Source organism: Trichoderma virens, assembly GCF_000170995.1.
Source record: "Trichoderma virens Gv29-8 chromosome Unknown TRIVIscaffold_87, whole genome shotgun sequence".
Classification (NCBI taxonomy): Eukaryota; Fungi; Ascomycota; class Sordariomycetes; order Hypocreales; family Hypocreaceae; genus Trichoderma; species Trichoderma virens.
The window spans coordinates 617,589-636,350 of NW_014013662.1; the positions used below are offsets into that span (position 1 = coordinate 617,589).

Genomic DNA, 18,762 nt, shown 5'->3' on the forward strand with positions numbered 1-18,762 from the left:
CATTCTGAAACTTTGATTAGTAGAAGCCGGTTGTGCAACATGGACAGTCAAGACAGCAAGAATTTGCGTATGTGAGATTGCTGACAGCTTTAATCCCTCACTCGTACCGGGCGGTTGCAATCACGGCAGATGCAGCATATTGCACGTTCTATAAGAAATGTAGTGATTTACCAAAATGGATACAATACGCAGCTTCACTTCAAATCCATCTGCAGCATCATCAGATGATATAAACTGTCGCTCGAGTCAGTTTTCCATCTGCCGAGGCGGGATATGCTGCCACTTTGGGACACTTTGGTAGCGGATCCGGGGTAGTGGAGACCGGGAGGGACACGGAGCAGAGCGAAAGACTCTGGAAGCAGCTCCGAATCACAAAGGCAGGGATCTGGTTTGTATTGTTAGGCAGTAGAGCTCTCTATGTGTATCCATTCTTGGCAATAAGGGTAAGCGGTAGCCTTTTGGAGTGGGTATAATTAGAGAAAAGCCTCATACCAGTAACGGTGCCCGATCTACTTGATTGCCGGCAGTGCCTGAATCCCCATCGTCTAACACTATGTCATAACAAGTTCCTCACTGGCCCATGTTTACCGGGCGGCGCCTCTCCAGCCCCTGGCTGCACTTTAGGTTAGAGTATTTTTAAGGTTTTTGCTGCCGTCTCTGGAAGCTGGACGAGTCGGCGATTCGATGCTTGGCAGCTGAAAAGATTGGGTACCCGGTTGATAGGCGGGAAGGCTACCCATTGATGGGGGTTACCGGATTCGCAATATAGGCATCATTGATGGGGATGATTGCGCGGGGAAAAAGTATAAAATGCCTGGGAGATTCAGATGAGATGAATCAGTTCTATTTGTTGAAGCAAGCTTTTTCTCTTGTCTGCACATTGCCTGTGTCTAAATAATGCCAAACCTGTTGTCAACTGCCAATCAATTCGTCAAAATGGCTTCTGCGAACCTCCCAACCACTATCCGGGCTGTTTATCAGATCGACCCCAAACTCACAACTCTCAAACTCCAGCAAACTCCCCTCCCCAAGCCTTCTGGTCCCGATGACCATCTCATCAAGATCAAAGCCACAGCACCTTGCCTCGGTGAACTAGGTTGGGAAATCAACTACCCATCGATTTTCCCGCCGAACCGAGAGCGTGTTCCCGGAACTGAGGCTGCTGGCATTGTCGCTACTTCACCAGAGTCTAGTCCTTTTAAGCCTGGCGATGAAGTGTACTTCCGTCTTCATGCTAGATTCCCAGGATGTCTGCGAGAATACACAATTGCTCATACTGAGGAGCTGGCATTGAAGCCCAAGTCGCTCGACTGGGTTGAGTCCACCGCAACGCCACTCAGCACATTGACTGCGTGGCAAGGAGTGTTTACTCAAGGAACTCTCAACAAGCACGGCATTCGAGGTGATGCCGATGCAAGGGCTTATAACAGCAAGCTGAGAGTCCTGATCACTGGCGCCGGAGGCAGCGTCGGAACCTGGGCAGTTCAGTTTGCCGCAGCTGCAGGTGCCGGCTCTGTCGTTGCCCAATGCAGTGGCGCAAATATCGAGGCGGCCAAGAAGGCCGGAGCCACAGAAATCATCGATTACAAGAAGCAGTCCATTGACGAGTGGGCTAAGGAAGACCCCTCTCGTGAGGTGGACCTCATCCTGGACTGCCTTGGTGGACCGACTCTGGCTTCATGCTGGTCTGCGGTCAAGGAGAATGGTACCTTGTTGAGTGTTGTCGGTGGACCAGATGAACTAAAGCCAGAGTCCGTGACAAAGAAGCTGGCCAAGAGCACCTGGTTCCTCATGGACTGCAAGGGCGAGGACCTGAAGGAGATTGCCGACTTTATTGATGCGCGCGGACTGAAACCCCAGATTGATAGCGTGGTTGAGTTTGAGCAGTTCCAGGAAGCTTATGACAAGGTCGAGCAGAAGAAGGCAAAGGGCAAGGTTGTCATTAAAGTTGACATTTAAGTGAAGAAGATAAAACGATGATAGTGATGAAAATATTGATCATGTAGCTACTTGAATGATGAAATAACGTCTGATTGACTTTTTATGAAGATCGAAATGAGTGAGATGAATTAACGTGTGAAGATGAGAGCTGGTAGCAATTTGAGGAGGATATGTGCGGTCATTCGACTTCTTTTATACCTGCCCCCAGCTTACTTGTGAAGGGATGGCCGGTTAGTCGAAGGCTGACCATCGGGATGCTCGTGTTGGGAATACCCACGCCAGCCGATATTGGTGCTCAATATCGAGTGAATACGAGAATGTTTGCGCTATTGATGACATCTTTCTCAGGCGTGGCTTTTCATTTGGTCGTTAGCCAGATGAGCTGTGGCTGGATCTATGTCTTGGCATGTTTTGCGTCTCAGCATCAACTGTATTCCTGTATAGGCATATTTGCGCATTGGCTAAGACTGCAACCATGAACATATAGATAGACAATGGCACAAATCCAATGCCTGTATCACCACGGCAATAAACAATAAATCGCCAAATCATCCATTCACATCATCTGATGCATACATCTCAAGCTGTACCCCGCAAAAAGTGGACGATCGACGCCGGTGCCGCCGGAATGGGCCGAAAAGTGGCTGACATGCAGTCGGAATAAATATCACGACTTTCACTTTGGGCGGTGACTTTTTCATACTCCAGAGTTGTAGCCAGCATTACGTGCGACTCCAATTTGGGCGGCTTCTGGATGATACAGCTCCTTGTCTGGCAGTCAGGTGGCCAATTCCAGCTCCCTGCTATTTGAGAAACACTCTTTTGTCGTATGTAAACAGTGGCTGACTGTGGCTTCCTCGTTCCTCTTCTCTTGTTCCTCTCTGGTCATCGCACTTCTTTCAAATGTGATCATCACCAATAAACGCACCACTATATCTCGTATCCAACAATGAAACGCCTATCGATACGCTTCATTCTCTCTCTAGCCTCAACCACGGCAGCTCTGTCTTCCCATCAGGACCCCGCATTCGAGTCGTCGTCATCTACAGACACCGTAAACAATGATTACCACGCCAACGCGGGCGTCTTGCAATATGTCAATCCCCTCATCGGCACCAGAGGCTACGATCCTAATGATCTCGGTGGCATGATTCCCTCTGTATCGCCGCCATTTGGGATGACGCGATGGACTCCGCAGACGCGCGAAAACTTCATCTCCCAAGTCCCCTACAATGACCGCGACCGTCGCATGCACGGCTTCCAGGCAACGCATCAACCCGCGATATGGATTGGCGAAAACGGCCATGTGGCGCTTATGCCCGGACTTGGAGATGAGGTTCGACCGCTATTCCAGCACCGTGGCCTGTCATTCAGAAAAGAAGATGAGAGAAGCACGCCGTACGTGTATGAAGTAACGCTGGACGCGGATTCAGTAGGCGAATTCGGATGGAATCTTACTGAACAGGCGACGTCGGAGCTCCTTGGCGATGCTTGTCCTCCATGCCCGGGCGGCGCTGCTTTTGTGCCTAACAAGGATGTGACTGAGGGTGCCAATGGCCGTGTGAGACGGCGAGACTATGTGTTTGAGCCAGAGAATCAATTCGCCGTGCAAAGTCCGTCTGCAAATTCTTCAGAGCATCTTGATGGAAGCAGGTATGAGAATTCCATACAAGTAGCAATGAGCGCGTCGGCGCATGTCGGCCATCTTCGCGTCGATTTCCAAGATACAAAGGCACGACAGCCTTATTTCATCATCCAAGCCAGTCGTCTCAACTGGACAGGCCATGTCGAGATTGATCCCGAAACTCAAGAGGTGTCGGGTAGTAATTCCCAGCGGCAAGAGTATTTGTTGGGCCCCGACAAACCCGAATCTTTTAGGCTCTACTTTGTGTCGCGCTTTTCCGAGCCCTTTACCTCCTACGGAGTCAGCCGTGCGGATAAGTTATACAAGGGTAAAAGATATATCGAAGACAAGTTTGTTGGTGCGTATGTTACGTTTGACGAGTCAGTCAAGAGGGTCGAGGTGAGAACTGGAGTGTCGTATGTCAGTGTAGAGCAGGCCAGGAAGAATCTCGATATTGATATACCGGACGGAACAACATTTGAAACCACAGTGGACAATGTCAAATCGGCCTGGCTAGAAAGATTAGGGAGGATCAAAATCTCCGGAGTCAACGAAACCGACCCAGATCATGATCCCCGGACCATCTTTTACACAGGCTTATTTCACGCCCTCCAGTATCCGAGTGACTATTCCGAACCCACCGCTTCATCTGAAGGTGGCCTGCGACGCTTTTATAGTGGCTATACGGACAGCGTTCACGAGGCAAACGATTCATATTACCAGTCGTGGTCAATCTGGGATACTTACAGGGCAGAGCATTCGCTGCTCACCATCTTTGCCCCGGAACGCGTCGATTCCATGATGCGCTCTCTCCTGCGCATATTTGACTGGTCTGGCAGGTTGCCGTTGTGGAATAACATGATTGAGAACAACGAAATGATTGCGACCCATGTTGATGCTGTGATTGCAAACGCACTCGTCAGAGGGTTCGAGAACTTTGACGTGGCAAAAGCTTGGGATGCTGTCTATGTCGATGCTTACGTGCCTCCTGAAAACGACACCGACCTTCTATACTATTCTCGAGAGCCCAGTACTCCATACGAGTGTCGAGCTGGGTTAACGAGCTACCTCGAGCATGGATGGGTCGACAATGATCGGTGGGCAGAATCCGCCAGCCGCACGCTGGACTATTCCTTCGACGACTATGCGGCTGCCGTGGTAGCTGAACATGCAGGGGATGTCGAGCATGCAAAGGAACTTCGAGAACGATCGCAAAATTACAGGAAGCTCTGGAACCCAGAGACGGAGTTTATGCAAGCCCGCAATGCAAACGGGACGTGGGCGAATGACTCTTGGGGATGGACTGAAGGAGACAAGTGGATTTACACGCTGAACGTGATGCACGATGTAGGCGGCTTAGCCTCGCTTTTTAAAGGCGGGAAGAAAGCCATGAAGGCTCGTATGGATGAATATTTCGCGGGAGGCCATAACATGCACAGCAACGAACCGTCGCATCACGCCCCGTATCTGTACTCTGCCATAGGCTATCCTGCCGATGCCGCACGACAGATCCGTGAGCTTGCCTGGGAGAATTACAACGCCACGGCCTCAGGGCTGAGCGGCAACGAAGATTTGGGGCAGATGAGCGCCTGGTATGTCTTGTCGGCACTCGGGTTCTATCCCGTGAATCCAGCGAGTGATGAGTATGTGGTCGCAACACCATTCTTTGATGAGGTAGAGATTCTGCTGCCTTCTGGTCCTGGTGATGATGGAAAAGACCACACACTGGTCATCTCGGCGCCAGGAGCGGGTTCTGATGGCAAGGCATATGTGAAGAGTTTAAAGGTCGACGGCGAAAAGGTTCACAGGCCAACGTTGAAGCATGGGCAGATTGTAAAGGCGAGCAGGATTGAGTTTGAGATGAGCGATGAACCAACAAGCTGGGGACAGGAGGGAACAGTGTAACTTGAATACAATACATGCATTTTCTCAAGTCCTCAATTTTTTTTTATATGAAACATGCGCATTTTTAACGCTCTCATTGCGATTGCAACATGGGGTTAATAACAAGTCAATAATATTAAAACAAGTTCTCTCAAACCGCCATTAAATCATCTACTACCACCCGGTTTTATCCTCGATAATGGCCACTCCAAAGTATCGTTCCATTCAGGTCCAATCTGCGCAATCGCCGGTCGGGCAACATTCTCGGCCCATCCCTCCATGAACCACTTTCTCGGCGAAGACTTCATCACTGCACACCAGTGCACCAGAATCACCAGCGCCATTGGATCTCTTGCCCCCAGCAGATCCAGATATTCTTGATCGACGGCCCCCGGCCACCACACGAAGTGGAGCCATGTGCGCGGCTTAGATTGCGTAAGTCGAAGCCAGAACTGTAGCTTGTTCAGGGCATCTTTGCAGATAGCGCGGCTTCGAAGTGGTGACGCCGTCTCGTTTAGTAGCTCGAGGTTTGAAATAGCCTGTTCGGCAAGGTCATCCCAGGGCGGGTTTTCAGCCGCAAGGCGCCGTCTCGCAGCGGCGAGCAATTTGCTCTTCAAGAGCCACGGCCCCAACTCCATACCCAGAAGCGCGGCTCCACGTAGAGCCATGAGGGGTTCTAGGAATTCATCGTCTGCAAGCCCGCGCTTTGCTCTTCTGTGGATGTCGAAGTGGAAGATGAGGACCGAGATGGCAAAGATGAGGACGGTGAACCAGTTACGGTCGCTGATGGCGCCTACTGACTTGCGGAACTTGCTAGACGCTGCAATTTGATGCTGATACGCAACTAGATCTGATTTGGTATTGTTGCCATTTGGCTGGAGTAGCGGATCGGTGGACTTGTCGTGAAGTGCTGAGATGACAGCCATGTTGTGCTCAAGGAATTCACTCGCGTCTGCTTGGTCGACGAGCTCATTGGATATTAGATGACTCTCGTCGTCTCGAAGTAGACACAGGGCCAGGTCATCAATGGTAGGTTGAGATGCGCCTCTTATAGGCTCAGCATTGACGCCTGACTGATGGTGGGAAGCGGGAGGCATGGAGGATAGCACGGGCCCTAGTGGCGCCTCCGGGGATGAGGAGCCACCCGAGTGGTGTCTTCTTCTTTTCATATATGCAGCATGACTAGACGATGGCATCTGCGGGCTGTCTCTGCCGAGAAATCGATAGTCACAAAGCTCGCCACGCCTCGTACAGTTGGCGCAACTCGGGGCTTGCAGATTACACTACAGACGTTGCGTATGTATAAGCATGACTGCCAAGAGTTACGGACGGGATAGCAGGCATACGGACCCTGACACGCCGCTTCTTGCAGCGGCTACAGCCATTTCTGGACTTGTGGTGGAATGTTCGCGAGCCACCAGCCATCTTTGGCACCTTTTTGTGCAAACGAGGGCTGCGTTTGATTATTCTCGTTTGGTCTTTCTGGCTTGCTCCGCATTCAAGTGGCGCTCAGGCCGTTGCATTTATGGGGCATGGGGGATGGAATTTGCAAACCGAGATGGAGACAACAGACCGCTGGAGGCCGTTGTGGGCGATGAGGCAAAGTCAGAGGAGGCGCACAGGCGAAGTGCATGTCAGAGTTACGCCACTCTAGCGCAGTCCACGAGGCTACACGAGAATAGCAGCTCGAGATCTGCCCCGGAATTGATAGCAAATGCCTGTCAATGGCTCCCCTGAGCTATCCCTCTCTGACTTAGTGTACGAGTCTGACCCCTGCTAGCCTAGCATCCTGATGAGCAGCGCTGTCCTGTCCAATCAGACATGGGCTTGTCCATGCATCACAATATGCATCTTTCTGCAACAACGCGACCCTTTCACAAGGAAGCCCAATTAACTGAGATTGCCTTCGTACGCTTGACTGAATACGTGCCAGATCTGTTTGATTAGAATGTCCAAGCTTTGCTCGTTCAATCCTGCCACAGCCCCATGGGCTGATTGATCCCAGGCACTGCTTCATGTTTGATTAATGCATCAGCCCTAAGGAATATGAAAAAGCCCTGCATGTTTCTCTGTTGTATCTGGTAGTAGCTTAGTGTACGAAAATGCACGATGAAAATTGTCCATGTGGCAGAGTTGGGTTGCAAATGGGAACAAGCAGGGTGACGTCGAGAAAACAGTGATAGAGCATATAAATTTGAGATATCCCTCTTGCCTATACTATTATAGATTCAAGACAAGCTTCACGGCGGAAGAGCGCAAATTTACACTTCTAGACGCTCTTTACACCTATTGAATTGATATTTTCTCTTTCTTTCTATTGCTTTATTCACCTTATAGCCCAAAATGAAGCCAGTTCAACTTCTCACGCTGGGCGCAGTGCTGTCACAAGGCGCCTTGGCGTGCGTTGAGCATCTGCTGCAAGAGCGGACTCCAGACCCCAAAGACATGGTCCGCAGACAAGAACCTGCTCCAAGAACTAAGACAGCTATCAAGAACGTCCGAGTTTTTGATGGTACCAAACTCACTGGTCTCCAAACCATCATCATCGATGGAGAGAATATCAGCAACGACACCAGCAACATTGAGACCACAGTCGATGGTAACGGCGGTGTTTTGATTCCTGGCTTGATCGACTGCCACGTCCACATTTCCGATGTTGCTGGCCTAGAGACTCTGACTTCATATGGCGTCACTACCGCTATGGTCATGTCTTGTCGAAACTACACACAATGTGCACCGCTTCGCAACTTGGAAGGTGTAGCATCGTTTGTCTCGGCCGGTATTCCTGCCACCGGACCTGGCAGCCAGCACTCTCGAACTTTCAATCTCTCTGCGCCGTATCTCATTTATCCCGACGCGAATGCCACTGAAGTTGTTTCTTACACTTTCGGCAACGGTTCCGACTTTTATAAGATCACGGCTGAGACCAATGGCCCTAGCCAGAGTTTGCAAAACTCTCTAGTTGAGGCTGTCCACAACCTTGGCAAGCAGTCCATGACACATGCTGCTGACCTTAATGCCTGGGCACAAGCCGCCATCTCGGGCACGGACGGCATCCAACATATCCCCACGAACGGACGTATCAACGCCTCCAATATTCTGACGGTCCGCAGGTCTCCCAACACTTGGAGCACCCCGACTATGAATATTGCTCGATATGCCTTTTCCAATCCTGTATTGTTGACATTTACCGGTCACCAAATCGGTGGGCCAGACAGCTACGAGAACGTGTACGAGAATGTCAAGGCTATTCACGCTGCCGGCATCCCCATCTTGGCAGGCACTGATGCCGTCGGGGTTATCAACGCCAACATCTCCGTGCCATTCGGACTGACGCTGCATTTTGAACTGGAGAACCTTGTTGAAGCAGGACTAACCACAGTGGAGGCCCTTCGAGCAGCAACTGACCTCGCCGCCCAGCACCACAAGCTGACTGATCGAGGAAGGATTGCACCTGGCATGAGGGCTGACCTGATTCTGCTCAACAGCAACCCATTGACCAACATCTCCAACACAAGGGATATTGCCAAGGTATGGGTTGGAGGCATTGAGTACAAAGATGTTGCCAACAGCACTGGGCTGTCGAATCCTCCGGCTAATATCACCAACAATGGGACACCATCTGGTTCGGGATCGGGCTCTGGTTCTGGGGACGGCAAGGGAAACGGTGCTGGAAAAGCTATTGCATTGAGCTGGGCTTCTCTGATGAGCTTCCAAGTTGGAGCTATGATGTATCTCTTCATGTAATTTGAGACGTTTGACCTCTTCCTGTTTTTTAACATGCGACATGCCTGATAGATTGATTAATAGTTTAAGTTTCGTCACTTTCTTGGTACTTAAGTCGTCATGCAGTTCTGAAATAATTATTAATGCTAAATCTGCTCCATCTTACATCTGTGTATATGTGTGTGATTTTTTTAAACCTGGCAACATAATTCGAAGACGAATGAGTTTCAATCTCCTAGCTGAATGCTAGTATTTCAAGAGTCGGGAGTGTGTCATGCCCTTCATCCCATTGGTCGAGTCTTCGCAATGGCCCATTTTTTTTTCAATCCGCCTCGGTGGTATTGCTGTTAAAGGGAACAGTTGAAGTCATTGTTCATATGCTTCTATGGTCTGAACCTTCTCTTGGCCGTTGGAGTGTCCAAATAAATTCACAGCACTTCGCGATTTAGTTCTTACATTTGACCACAATCTGCTTCATCATTATCAACCTCGACATTTCCCAAAAAGCTCGCATCCACGCACCCCGGTCATGTCCGAGCCTAAAGCAGCTGAAGCACAAGAGGCTTCAGAGCCAGAAATAGCACAAGAAAAACCATCGACCGACATAGAAGCTCAGCAAACGGGTAGCGATCATGCGCATCATATCGATAGCAATAATGCACAACAGAAGCGCAATCTGTCTGCGTTCGCATCTTTAGGCCTGCTAGATCGCCTTCTGGCAGTATGGATCTTCTTAGCCATGGCTGTGGGAATTATCCTTGGTAACTTTGTTCCATCAATGTCACCAGCTCTGGAAAGGGGTACATTCGTTGGAGTATCTGTCCCAATAGGCAAGTTGGTCAACATTGAGAGAGTTTAATGATTTGTTCAATAACATTTATTAGCCATTGGATTGTTGGTGATGATGTATCCTATTCTGTGCAAGGTCCAGTATGAATCGCTTCACAAACTCCTGACTAAAAAGGAGCTATGGAAACAAATCGGCTTCAGCATCGTCGTGAATTGGATTATAGCTCCTTTTCTAATGGTGAGATACTGATTTTCGTCAGTTTTGTTCTTAAAACCGCTAACGGTAGAACTCCATAGCTTGGGCTTTCTTGGGCATTCCTTCCAGACAAGAGCCACCTCCGCATTGGTCTTATACTCGTCGGCCTCGGCAGATGCATCGCCATGGTATGTTTTCGACGGTCACTTTGGTGAAATCGTATTATCATCACATGCTGACAACGCAACAAGGTCTTAATCTGGAATGCCCTAGCCGGTGGCAACAACGATTATTGCGCCATCCTGGTCGCAGTCAACTCCATACTGCAGATAGTTCTCTTTGCGCCGCTTGCCATCTTCTTCCTTAATGTCATCAGCGATGAGAATGACATCGTTCCTATCCCGTACTCCGTCGTCGCAACGAGTGTGGCAGCGTTTCTAGGCATTCCCCTAGGCGCAGCCATAATAACGAGGTTCGGTCTCCGATTCATCGCAGGGTCAGCCTGGTATGACCGTGTATTCATCCGCTTCGTCTCGCCGTGGTCTCTTATTGGACTTTTATACACCATTCTTGTATTATTTGCTGCCCAAGGCCATCAAGTGGTGCATCAGATTGTTTCAGTCCTTCGTGTCGCCGCTCCACTTGTGGTATACTTCGCGATTGTCTTTTTCACCACCGTGGGAATTTGTCGGGTGCTTGGGTTTGAATACCAGTTTCTTGTCACGCAAAGTTTCACAGCGGCAAGTAATAACTTTGAGTTGGCCATTGCCGTAGCCGTTGCGACATTTGGTCCGGACAGCGATGAAGCGTTGGCATCCACTGTCGGGCCTTTGATTGAAGTGCCCGTTTTGCTAGGTTTGGTATATGCTCTTCGATGGGTTGCTAATAGATGGGGCTGGAAATAAATCGGATATGGTATTCTGAGTTGATGAATTTTAATGATCCAGTAGAGAGACGAATGAACTAGTCGATTTTCTCCAAGAGCTGAAAGATCTTGATGTTGCTGACGTTGCAGCTCTCTGATCCTCTGCAACCAAGGGCAGCACGAGCCTGTTCAGTATCCATGTGGTGATGAAGATCCACGAGAATAGATGCTGCTGTATCGCAGGATGTTTCCATAGAGTCGGTAGGGCTAGTAGCTTCGGGTGCTATATGCTTTGGAAGAGGATGTGTTGTCGTGAGATTGGGTTTAACATCCGAGGACTTTTCGCTACATTTGTGGTCGTTTTCATTTGAGCGAGATCCACAGCATTGAGATTTATTGCCTTCTTGAGATTGTGGTGGCTGCGGCTTTACCCTTTCTTGGGTATTTCCAATGCAAGGCTCACTGGGAACAGTTTGGGTTGCCGCTGGTGGAAGAGTAAATAATGGTGGATCAACCACCATGTCGATGTTATTTTCCACTTTTGAACGCTCAATAGTTTCGCATGATGCAGAAGGTGAAGGCAGGGCATAATTAGCCGCAATTTGTGGCGGGGTTTGATAATTTTGATGCTGTCGTGGTAACAATACCGCAGGTGGATTCTCTAATATCATGGATGTGCTCCCGCATGTCTTGCACTTCAAAGTACCGGATTCACGAAAACCACCGGGTGATTCAGGCGAAAGAGCTGGAGGAGATGAGATATATCGGTGGATCTCTTCCTGCGATACGCCATGAGCGCTGAGCAAGCTTCGTAAACGCTGGTTCTCAAATGTAACTGCTTGAGCCATTCTCTGCATTTCCAAAGACGCGGATGCGCCTTGCCGCTGATAATCTTGTACTTGCTTCTTGAGATCATTGATCAACTCAGTGCGACGGGCTCGCGATCGCCGTTGGCTCTCACGATTCTGGTCTTTGACCTCTTGCGTGATGAACTGAAAGCGGAATTAACTTGACTAGAACAGGTTGGCCTGGGTAGAGACGGAAGACACACCTTTCGAGGCATTGCTGCGGTGTAACTCGCGTTCTTTCTCTAGATAATAACACGACTCCAAAGTAGAGCAATTACCTTCCGCTGAGGCTCGCCACAGCCGGCCTGAGGAGCATCTCGAGGAACAAAAGGATGGAGCGTTGTTAAGCGGTGATAGAGAAGAGTGTAAGTGCACTAAATTACGTGTGGCGCGAGACGAAATTTGACTTGTCACTTCACAACGGCCCAATAGTTTCACATTGAAAGTGGCGCTCTGAATCTCCACAAAAGGACGTGGATGTAGACTCCGCATAGCCACGGAACAAGACTAGAGGCCGCCTCAAAAAGAGCCGCGCAATTGCGTCGACCGTTGGCAAGTAAACCGTTGCACCGATGAGCTCTGATGTCACTCCGGACCTTATTTCGGTAGAATTTCTCCTAGCCGAATGGATTTATCTTTGCGTTAGCTTCATGAAAGCTCTTTTGGGGTAAAAAGTCGCCTCCTCAGCCTTATATGGCAGTGAGCTCATCAAACATACCTCTTTTCGCACATCAGATATGACTGACCTATGGATTGCCACCAGAGACATATAAATAAAATCCTGCATAGCGCCGAATGCAATGCCATTCAGCTTCAAGGTTCAGGTAGAATGCTATTTGACCGGCTTCTGTGGGAAAAAGTGGACGAACCTCCCTGCACCGTGACAGTGACCAATAGCTTTACCGATATCATATATCAGTGGCAACGCATCCAATAGGAAAGAATAACGAAAAGTGCCTAAAAGTCGGTGTGTGGGCTACCATGCACTGTACAGAGCACAGCCTGATTCACTTGCGTTCAAACAGATGGCCTGCATTGCAGAAATGCAACTGTCTTCCCCGCCCAACACAGTCGCCACTGAGGCTGTACAATACCCTGAATTTTTGCTCAGAGTATCTCGGAAGTCGTAGTTGGCGAATCTTGTGTGCTTATGGCATTTCCAGCCACACCATGCACCTGGATTACTGTACATACACGAACCCCGGCCAGCCTTCTCTAGATACACGAGCATGGGATGTACCCGGCTCGTAACGATTGGTCAGACTGTTCGGCTCCTTCTCAGCTCATGTAGCCTTCCTTAATGGTACTGCATAGCTCCATGGTTGCATTATCAACACGATGAGATATCGACGTAATCTTACTTCTCCGCGTGGTTTCATCTTAGTATAAATATATCGTAGTTTCCGCTCTCCATGATGTATGCGATGAGCAAGTTTGCTTCGTATTCGAGATACTGTATTACTCTTTACAAATCTTTTGACACTTGTTGTATGATAAACGCATCAAATCGTCCACAACATGGAACATCGCTCTGCTAACGACATTTATACGCAAACTATGAAAAATCACGATTTTGAGCCTGCTCCGAGCGAGGAAAATCGTGTCAATAGCCCAGACAGCATTTTTTTACAGCAGGAAAACGAAAATATGCGACATGTACAGAATACCGAGGATGACAGCGGGGAATATCGTTTTGATTCTGGAGGAGGAGCCCCGGGTCACGGTCAACGTACGCCCGCCGATCCTCTCGACGAAACGCCGCGGTCGTTGTCGCCTTTTGACGATAACCTCAATGTCTTCTTACAGTCGAATGATGCCAATGGACAATCCACTGAAACATTCTATCAAGGCCACTTGGCCCTAGATGTCGAAAATGAGGGCCTTTCAATGAACATACATCTATTAAACGACAGAGAATCCAGAGACTCAACCAATAGTGTTTCTCACCCCCCTTACTGGAAAGAGGGAGATGCCGCTATTCATGGGTTTGCAACGCACCTTCAGTCGTTTGAGAATTTGGAATATTCTGTCAACGATGTAGGACAAGGGGAGATTTTGACTTCGGGGCCACCGAAGAACAATGAAACTCGCAATCCGATGGAAGTAAAATGGCTGTAAGAAATACACTCTCCGAATATTCTGATATGCACTAATAAATTTAATATTTAGTCATCTGCAGGGTCCCACGATGAATCTTAATGTTATGGTGGTAAGATGCAAACTGGCGACATAAGCGGCCATTACTAATAATGATACAGAAACACATTATGGAATGCCACTTGATTGGCGACGATGTAAGAGCTGTTACCATGACACTTATGAAGAAAGTTGGAGAAAAGTTCGTACGACACTCTGAAACTGGGCCTTATATCGAGCCCGGCGCTGTGTTAAGGGGTGTCGGTATTTACCCTAAGCCAAGCTCTGGTTCCCTTTCACAAAAGTATCGACCAACCATTCCCGTTGTTTTTGGTGCCTCGCCATACCTGAGGTTGGGTCCTTTGAGCGCACACCGAAACTCGGCTAAAAAGGATGACCACCGTCCTCGCACACTTTTGCAGAATCTCTATGGATTTGATATTATTCCAAATCGCGATGGAACTCAAATTGTTCGAAAAATAGGCGACGGTTCACATTTGGATGATGTGTTTCATGTGAACCAGATGTGGTGTCTTCTGATTGGCTCCACCATCTTGATCACCATGTCGGATCATACAACGAGAGAGCTTCTGGACGGAACAATTGGAAAAAGAATCTTGAGCCATGAAACGCCGATCAAAATTAAGATCATTGATGGCGATAGCAATAAATATTATGATATTGCCATCTCATCCAACACGACGTGGGTTGACCTTTTCAACATTACTATGGACGCCGTTCATAAAGAGAAAACCAGTTATCACGACTATGATTTGAGAGATGATAAGAGGGTGATCTTGACTGCTGAAAGGTGGATTGAGATTGCAAAATCACCAAACTCACAGAAACTCAAGTGCTATACTTTCTATCTCACTCGGAGATTGAGCAATTCGGATAAATTGATGCATATGCGTTTACTGGAGAATGGCCGTCCCGATACTTCTGGCACAACGGATAAGTCTCCAACAAGGGACCGACGCAGTGGCACATCTTTCGGCTCTGTGACTTATTCCAGGAGAGGATCTAATATTCACCCACCGAAAGATCAAGGTTCAATAAACGTCGTTTCCAGCCCAACATTGCTAGGTCAGGATGGACCTGGTATCATTATGTCGTCTCCAGATCCCCAAGAATCGGGAGATATTTGCCCTACTAGTGGAGATCTTCTGCAGGACACATCAACATTACAAAAGAAAGAAGTGATTATAGATGACGGTATAAAAACACCACTGGGCATCAACATCTCTCCAAATAACAGAGAATCGCCCCAGCCTTCTTACGTTGCGAATCCGGCCTATTCCAAAGACGATGTTACAAGTAATACATCAGATATTGACGAAATAATTGATCTGACAGAGACGAATAAATCTCAACAGAATATCGGGAGAACACGGAGCATACAAGTTGAGCCAGGTTCCGAAATATCAGTTGAAACCTTCTCTTCTGTAAGCTGTTGCCCCTCCGCTCTTAACGAAGCTTGGCTTACATATCTTAGGTACAAGAGGATGACCGTGCTGCAAGCAGAGAAATTTTTCCCAAACAACAGTTCAACAATAAGCATCGCCAAAGCCAGGCATCGACGTCTTCTCTCATCTCAAACCAATTCTCAAAGGAAGATGCGGGATACGTATACTCTAATCGCGACGATACGCTGTTTTACTATGCACATCAACGCGGTGGCCCCCGACATCAATCATTGGAATCAAGCATTATCGCCAATGCCACCGCCGAATATCCCCGAAGACGGGATTTCGCAAATAATGGCAAAAAGGTAGACCAGGGAAATGCACCAAATACTGGTAACAGAATGTGGGGTGCCGAACCTCATTCACACCATGAGAAGCGAGATGTTTTTGCTAAACAGGCACCAACTAATAGTATGAGAGACTGGACAAACGACAAACAAAATACCGTTAAGCTTCAGGAATCGAGAATTTCAAGAACCGTTCCATTTTTCTTATGGGGGCCTTGCATTCCAATGAGCTCCACCACATTGCGAAGTGCGAAGGAGGCAGACATGATCAAACTTCTTAATGAAGCAGACAAGGCTATTTCTACTAGCCAATTAGGGATTTACTATTATGGGAAAATTCCTGAACTCACAGAGGAGGATTTCCTGTATAGACAAGACGTTTCGAACGGATCCTCACCTGGCGATCTCAGTATTAAGAGAGAGCGCCCTACTCATCAGCATACCGGTCCGATGACAGTCGATAACTCAGTAAAAGGCCAAGGTTCAGTGAATAGCGCACCCAATACTGTCCAAGTTAACAAAAACGTCCAAATGCACCAAGAACAGCTAAACCCCACGGAAGGAGTCAAGCAGAACAATACTGGACCAGAAAGGAAGAATTCCTCTACGGTACGAGACGATATAGCATTGAATCAAGTGCGATCGTTGGGAATTTTGAGCCCCGACAAGGAGCTTATGGAACAACTCGTCGAGATTAGCCGACAGATTTTGCGGTCCTTTACACCAAAGACGGGAAGTTCCACCGTGCATACTCTTTTAAAACGCTTCTGGGGTTGCCTGGATATAATACGCCTGGTAAGACTATACTTTCTCATGATACGCTTCATAATTATTAACAAAATCAATGCATAGCAACTCATGTGGGAGGAAAGTGAGCGTGAACCGCATGATGTGCCAACTTATATCATTCGCGATTTTTCTGCCATTCTTCAAAGAGCAGGCAGAAAACATTCTCCAAACTCCCAAAAGACTCTTTTGTCTAAGTGCGCGGCCTGTAAAGGTGGGAAGCATTACTCTTCAGCGAAAGAGGCACTGGACCATCTACACGATGAACATCTCGAATGTCACCACAAATGCCAAAGACCATACGATGATCCATGCTATGCATGGCTACATCGCATTTGGCATTCGAATTATCCTGTTCGAAACGAACGTAATGACCTGCTTCGCAACGTACAAGAGTTTGTAAAAGAGCTCTCCGGAATTTTAGCCCATATCAATGAACTACATGCCATGGTGACATCTAGGGAAGATGAATCAATGGGTGATTTGGCAGTAAGACCGCCTTTACCGAAAGAGATACTTCATGTGTTCCAAAAGATTGTCCAAGTGTTTGTCCTTCGCTCAAAAACACTCTCGTTTATGACGAGAAGCAAAAGATCTTCTGGAGTTGAACTATCGGAGATTTCGGCCAAGATCAACGAGTTGAAACGATTTGAGGAAAGTGCTCAAAAAAGAATATTGGAGTTACTGGACGACGCTAAAAGAGATATCTTTCTATCCGGCAATACCTCTAGTGACACGGGGAGGCCCCAGCTTCAGAGAGTTGGAGCCGAATTATTGGCCCTGGCTTTCATTTGCAAGGGCCATAATCTGCTGTTCGAGCCCAAGGCCTCGACTTCACACCACAACGAGAACACTTTGGAGTTGTATAAGCATTATACCTCCGAGCTTCACTTGCAGGCCAATCAGCGCCCTCAAAAACGAGTCTTTCTGGATATTCGCGATCTCGAAGAAGAGCTTGACGCTTTGGACACTCTGCTGAGCCACCAAAGAGATTGCCTGCGTAAATTCGCCAAATCCATATCTCCCGATACGCTCCGACTTACTACCATGACACGAGTTGCTCAAGGTAAAGTCGAAAGTGCGTACAAAGACAACCACACCCAGCAGCTTGACATACGAACACAAGAGATACAGAATATGAAGACAAGATCGAGATTTTTAAAGGAACAAGTGAAGCAGACAATTGAGATAATGGAGGAAGATCATGGAAAAGCCATCAGAGTGTTTACAATTGTAACGCTATTTTTCCTACCTCTATCATTTGTGTCGAGCTTCATGGGCATGAACACAGCTGATGTGAGAAATATGAATCACAAGCAGGGACTTTTTTGGGCTACCGGAATACCAGTCACCATCTTCGTGCTGACAATGGCATGCATTTACGGGTATAAAGGCGATGAAATCCGTGATTGGGTGATCCAGCAATCTCAATGTCCGAAAAATAACAATTCGCGACTACCAGTTGATGGAGGAGGCGATGGGGGAGGGGATAAGATGTATACGTGTGATGTGACCTGTCTGCCTACTACCAAGAAGCCTCGACGAGCTGCGCATCAAAGAAGGTCCAAGTCGAGAAAACAGCCACACAATAATGAGGGCGATGATGGAAACGAACAGCAACGGGACGGGATTCCTCCCTTGGAAAGAGAGGAAACTCTCAATAGCTTGACTCTTTTGAAGCACAGTAGTGGCAATGGGGAGGTGTAGGTGAGATGGTTCTCTGTAATGGACGCCAATAGTTTGATGGGATTCTCTCATGCAGGGCTCGAAATATTATGTCTACACTTTTGTTAACTCGAGTGTTTATAGTGAATACGATATTTCTCGGGTCAGTTTGGGTCGCAAACTTGTTGCAAAAATAGAAATGGCAAGCATTGTGTCCTGCCATGTGGCGTGGGTATTCAGCCGCAGCTAGCGGAGATGAGTCCCTAAGCGTCTATCATATCAACAGGACCTACGAGTCCTCCATAGGGCCATTCCACGCATCTATTGAAGTCGAGTCGACCTGGTTACTTTGTGTGCCTGGTGCTAAAAGCAGCCAGATCATCTAGCACGAAGCCACGTTTTCCCCCTCCGTAGTAGCCGAGTTGAATCGTGACTTCAAGCCAATCAATCACACCACATCCATGTAAACAAATCATACCTCACGGGATCTACAGCCATCACTTGAGCAGCTACAGGGATCAACAGGCACCCGCAAGTCTCGATCGCTGC

At 48.1% G+C, this 18,762-nt stretch overlaps 7 protein-coding genes across 7 annotated transcripts; 5 read left to right on the plus strand and 2 right to left on the minus strand.

Annotated features, from left to right (window-relative positions):
* Nucleotides 1–936: 936 nt before the first annotated feature.
* TRIVIDRAFT_172931 (uncharacterized protein) lies at nucleotides 937–2,036 on the plus strand (the record flags this gene model as incomplete). Its single annotated transcript, XM_014096759.1, has 1 exon — nucleotides 937–2,036. The coding sequence occupies one exon, from the start codon at nucleotides 937–939 to the stop codon at nucleotides 1,957–1,959; it is 1,023 nt and encodes a 340-aa protein (XP_013952234.1).
* Nucleotides 2,037–2,890: 854 nt separating this feature from the next.
* TRIVIDRAFT_67250 (glycoside hydrolase family 92 protein) lies at nucleotides 2,891–5,470 on the plus strand (the record flags this gene model as incomplete). Its single annotated transcript, XM_014096760.1, has 1 exon — nucleotides 2,891–5,470. The coding sequence occupies one exon, from the start codon at nucleotides 2,891–2,893 to the stop codon at nucleotides 5,468–5,470; it is 2,580 nt and encodes an 859-aa protein (XP_013952235.1).
* A 146-nt stretch (nucleotides 5,471–5,616) lies between these two features.
* On the minus strand, nucleotides 5,617–6,874 carry TRIVIDRAFT_67251 (uncharacterized protein; the record flags this gene model as incomplete). The annotated part of the gene is made up of 2 exons (XM_014096761.1): nucleotides 5,617–6,732; nucleotides 6,800–6,874. 2 exons carry the CDS (start codon nucleotides 6,872–6,874, stop codon nucleotides 5,617–5,619), a joined length of 1,191 nt encoding a protein of 396 aa, XP_013952236.1.
* Nucleotides 6,875–7,792: 918 nt separating this feature from the next.
* Nucleotides 7,793–8,983, plus strand: TRIVIDRAFT_15210 (uncharacterized protein; the record flags this gene model as incomplete). The annotated part of the gene is made up of 1 exon (XM_014096540.1): nucleotides 7,793–8,983. A coding segment is annotated over one exon (1,191 nt), but the record flags the coding sequence as incomplete, so codon positions are not given.
* Nucleotides 8,984–9,914: 931 nt separating this feature from the next.
* Nucleotides 9,915–11,065, plus strand: TRIVIDRAFT_194498 (uncharacterized protein; the record flags this gene model as incomplete). The annotated part of the gene is made up of 4 exons (XM_014096762.1): nucleotides 9,915–10,005; nucleotides 10,060–10,202; nucleotides 10,262–10,348; nucleotides 10,412–11,065. 4 exons carry the CDS (start codon nucleotides 9,915–9,917, stop codon nucleotides 11,063–11,065), a joined length of 975 nt encoding a protein of 324 aa, XP_013952237.1.
* Nucleotides 11,066–11,132: 67 nt separating this feature from the next.
* TRIVIDRAFT_120623 (uncharacterized protein) lies at nucleotides 11,133–12,011 on the minus strand (the record flags this gene model as incomplete). Its single annotated transcript, XM_014096763.1, has 2 exons — nucleotides 11,133–11,461; nucleotides 11,747–12,011. Coding segments are annotated over 2 exons (594 nt in total), but the record flags the coding sequence as incomplete, so codon positions are not given.
* A 1,380-nt stretch (nucleotides 12,012–13,391) lies between these two features.
* TRIVIDRAFT_67255 (uncharacterized protein) lies at nucleotides 13,392–18,599 on the plus strand (the record flags this gene model as incomplete). Its single annotated transcript, XM_014096764.1, has 7 exons — nucleotides 13,392–13,987; nucleotides 14,043–14,082; nucleotides 14,132–15,454; nucleotides 15,505–16,557; nucleotides 16,615–18,251; nucleotides 18,358–18,376; nucleotides 18,411–18,599. The coding sequence occupies 7 exons, from the start codon at nucleotides 13,392–13,394 to the stop codon at nucleotides 18,597–18,599; spliced, it is 4,857 nt and encodes a 1,618-aa protein (XP_013952239.1).
* Nucleotides 18,600–18,762: the final 163 nt, after the last annotated feature.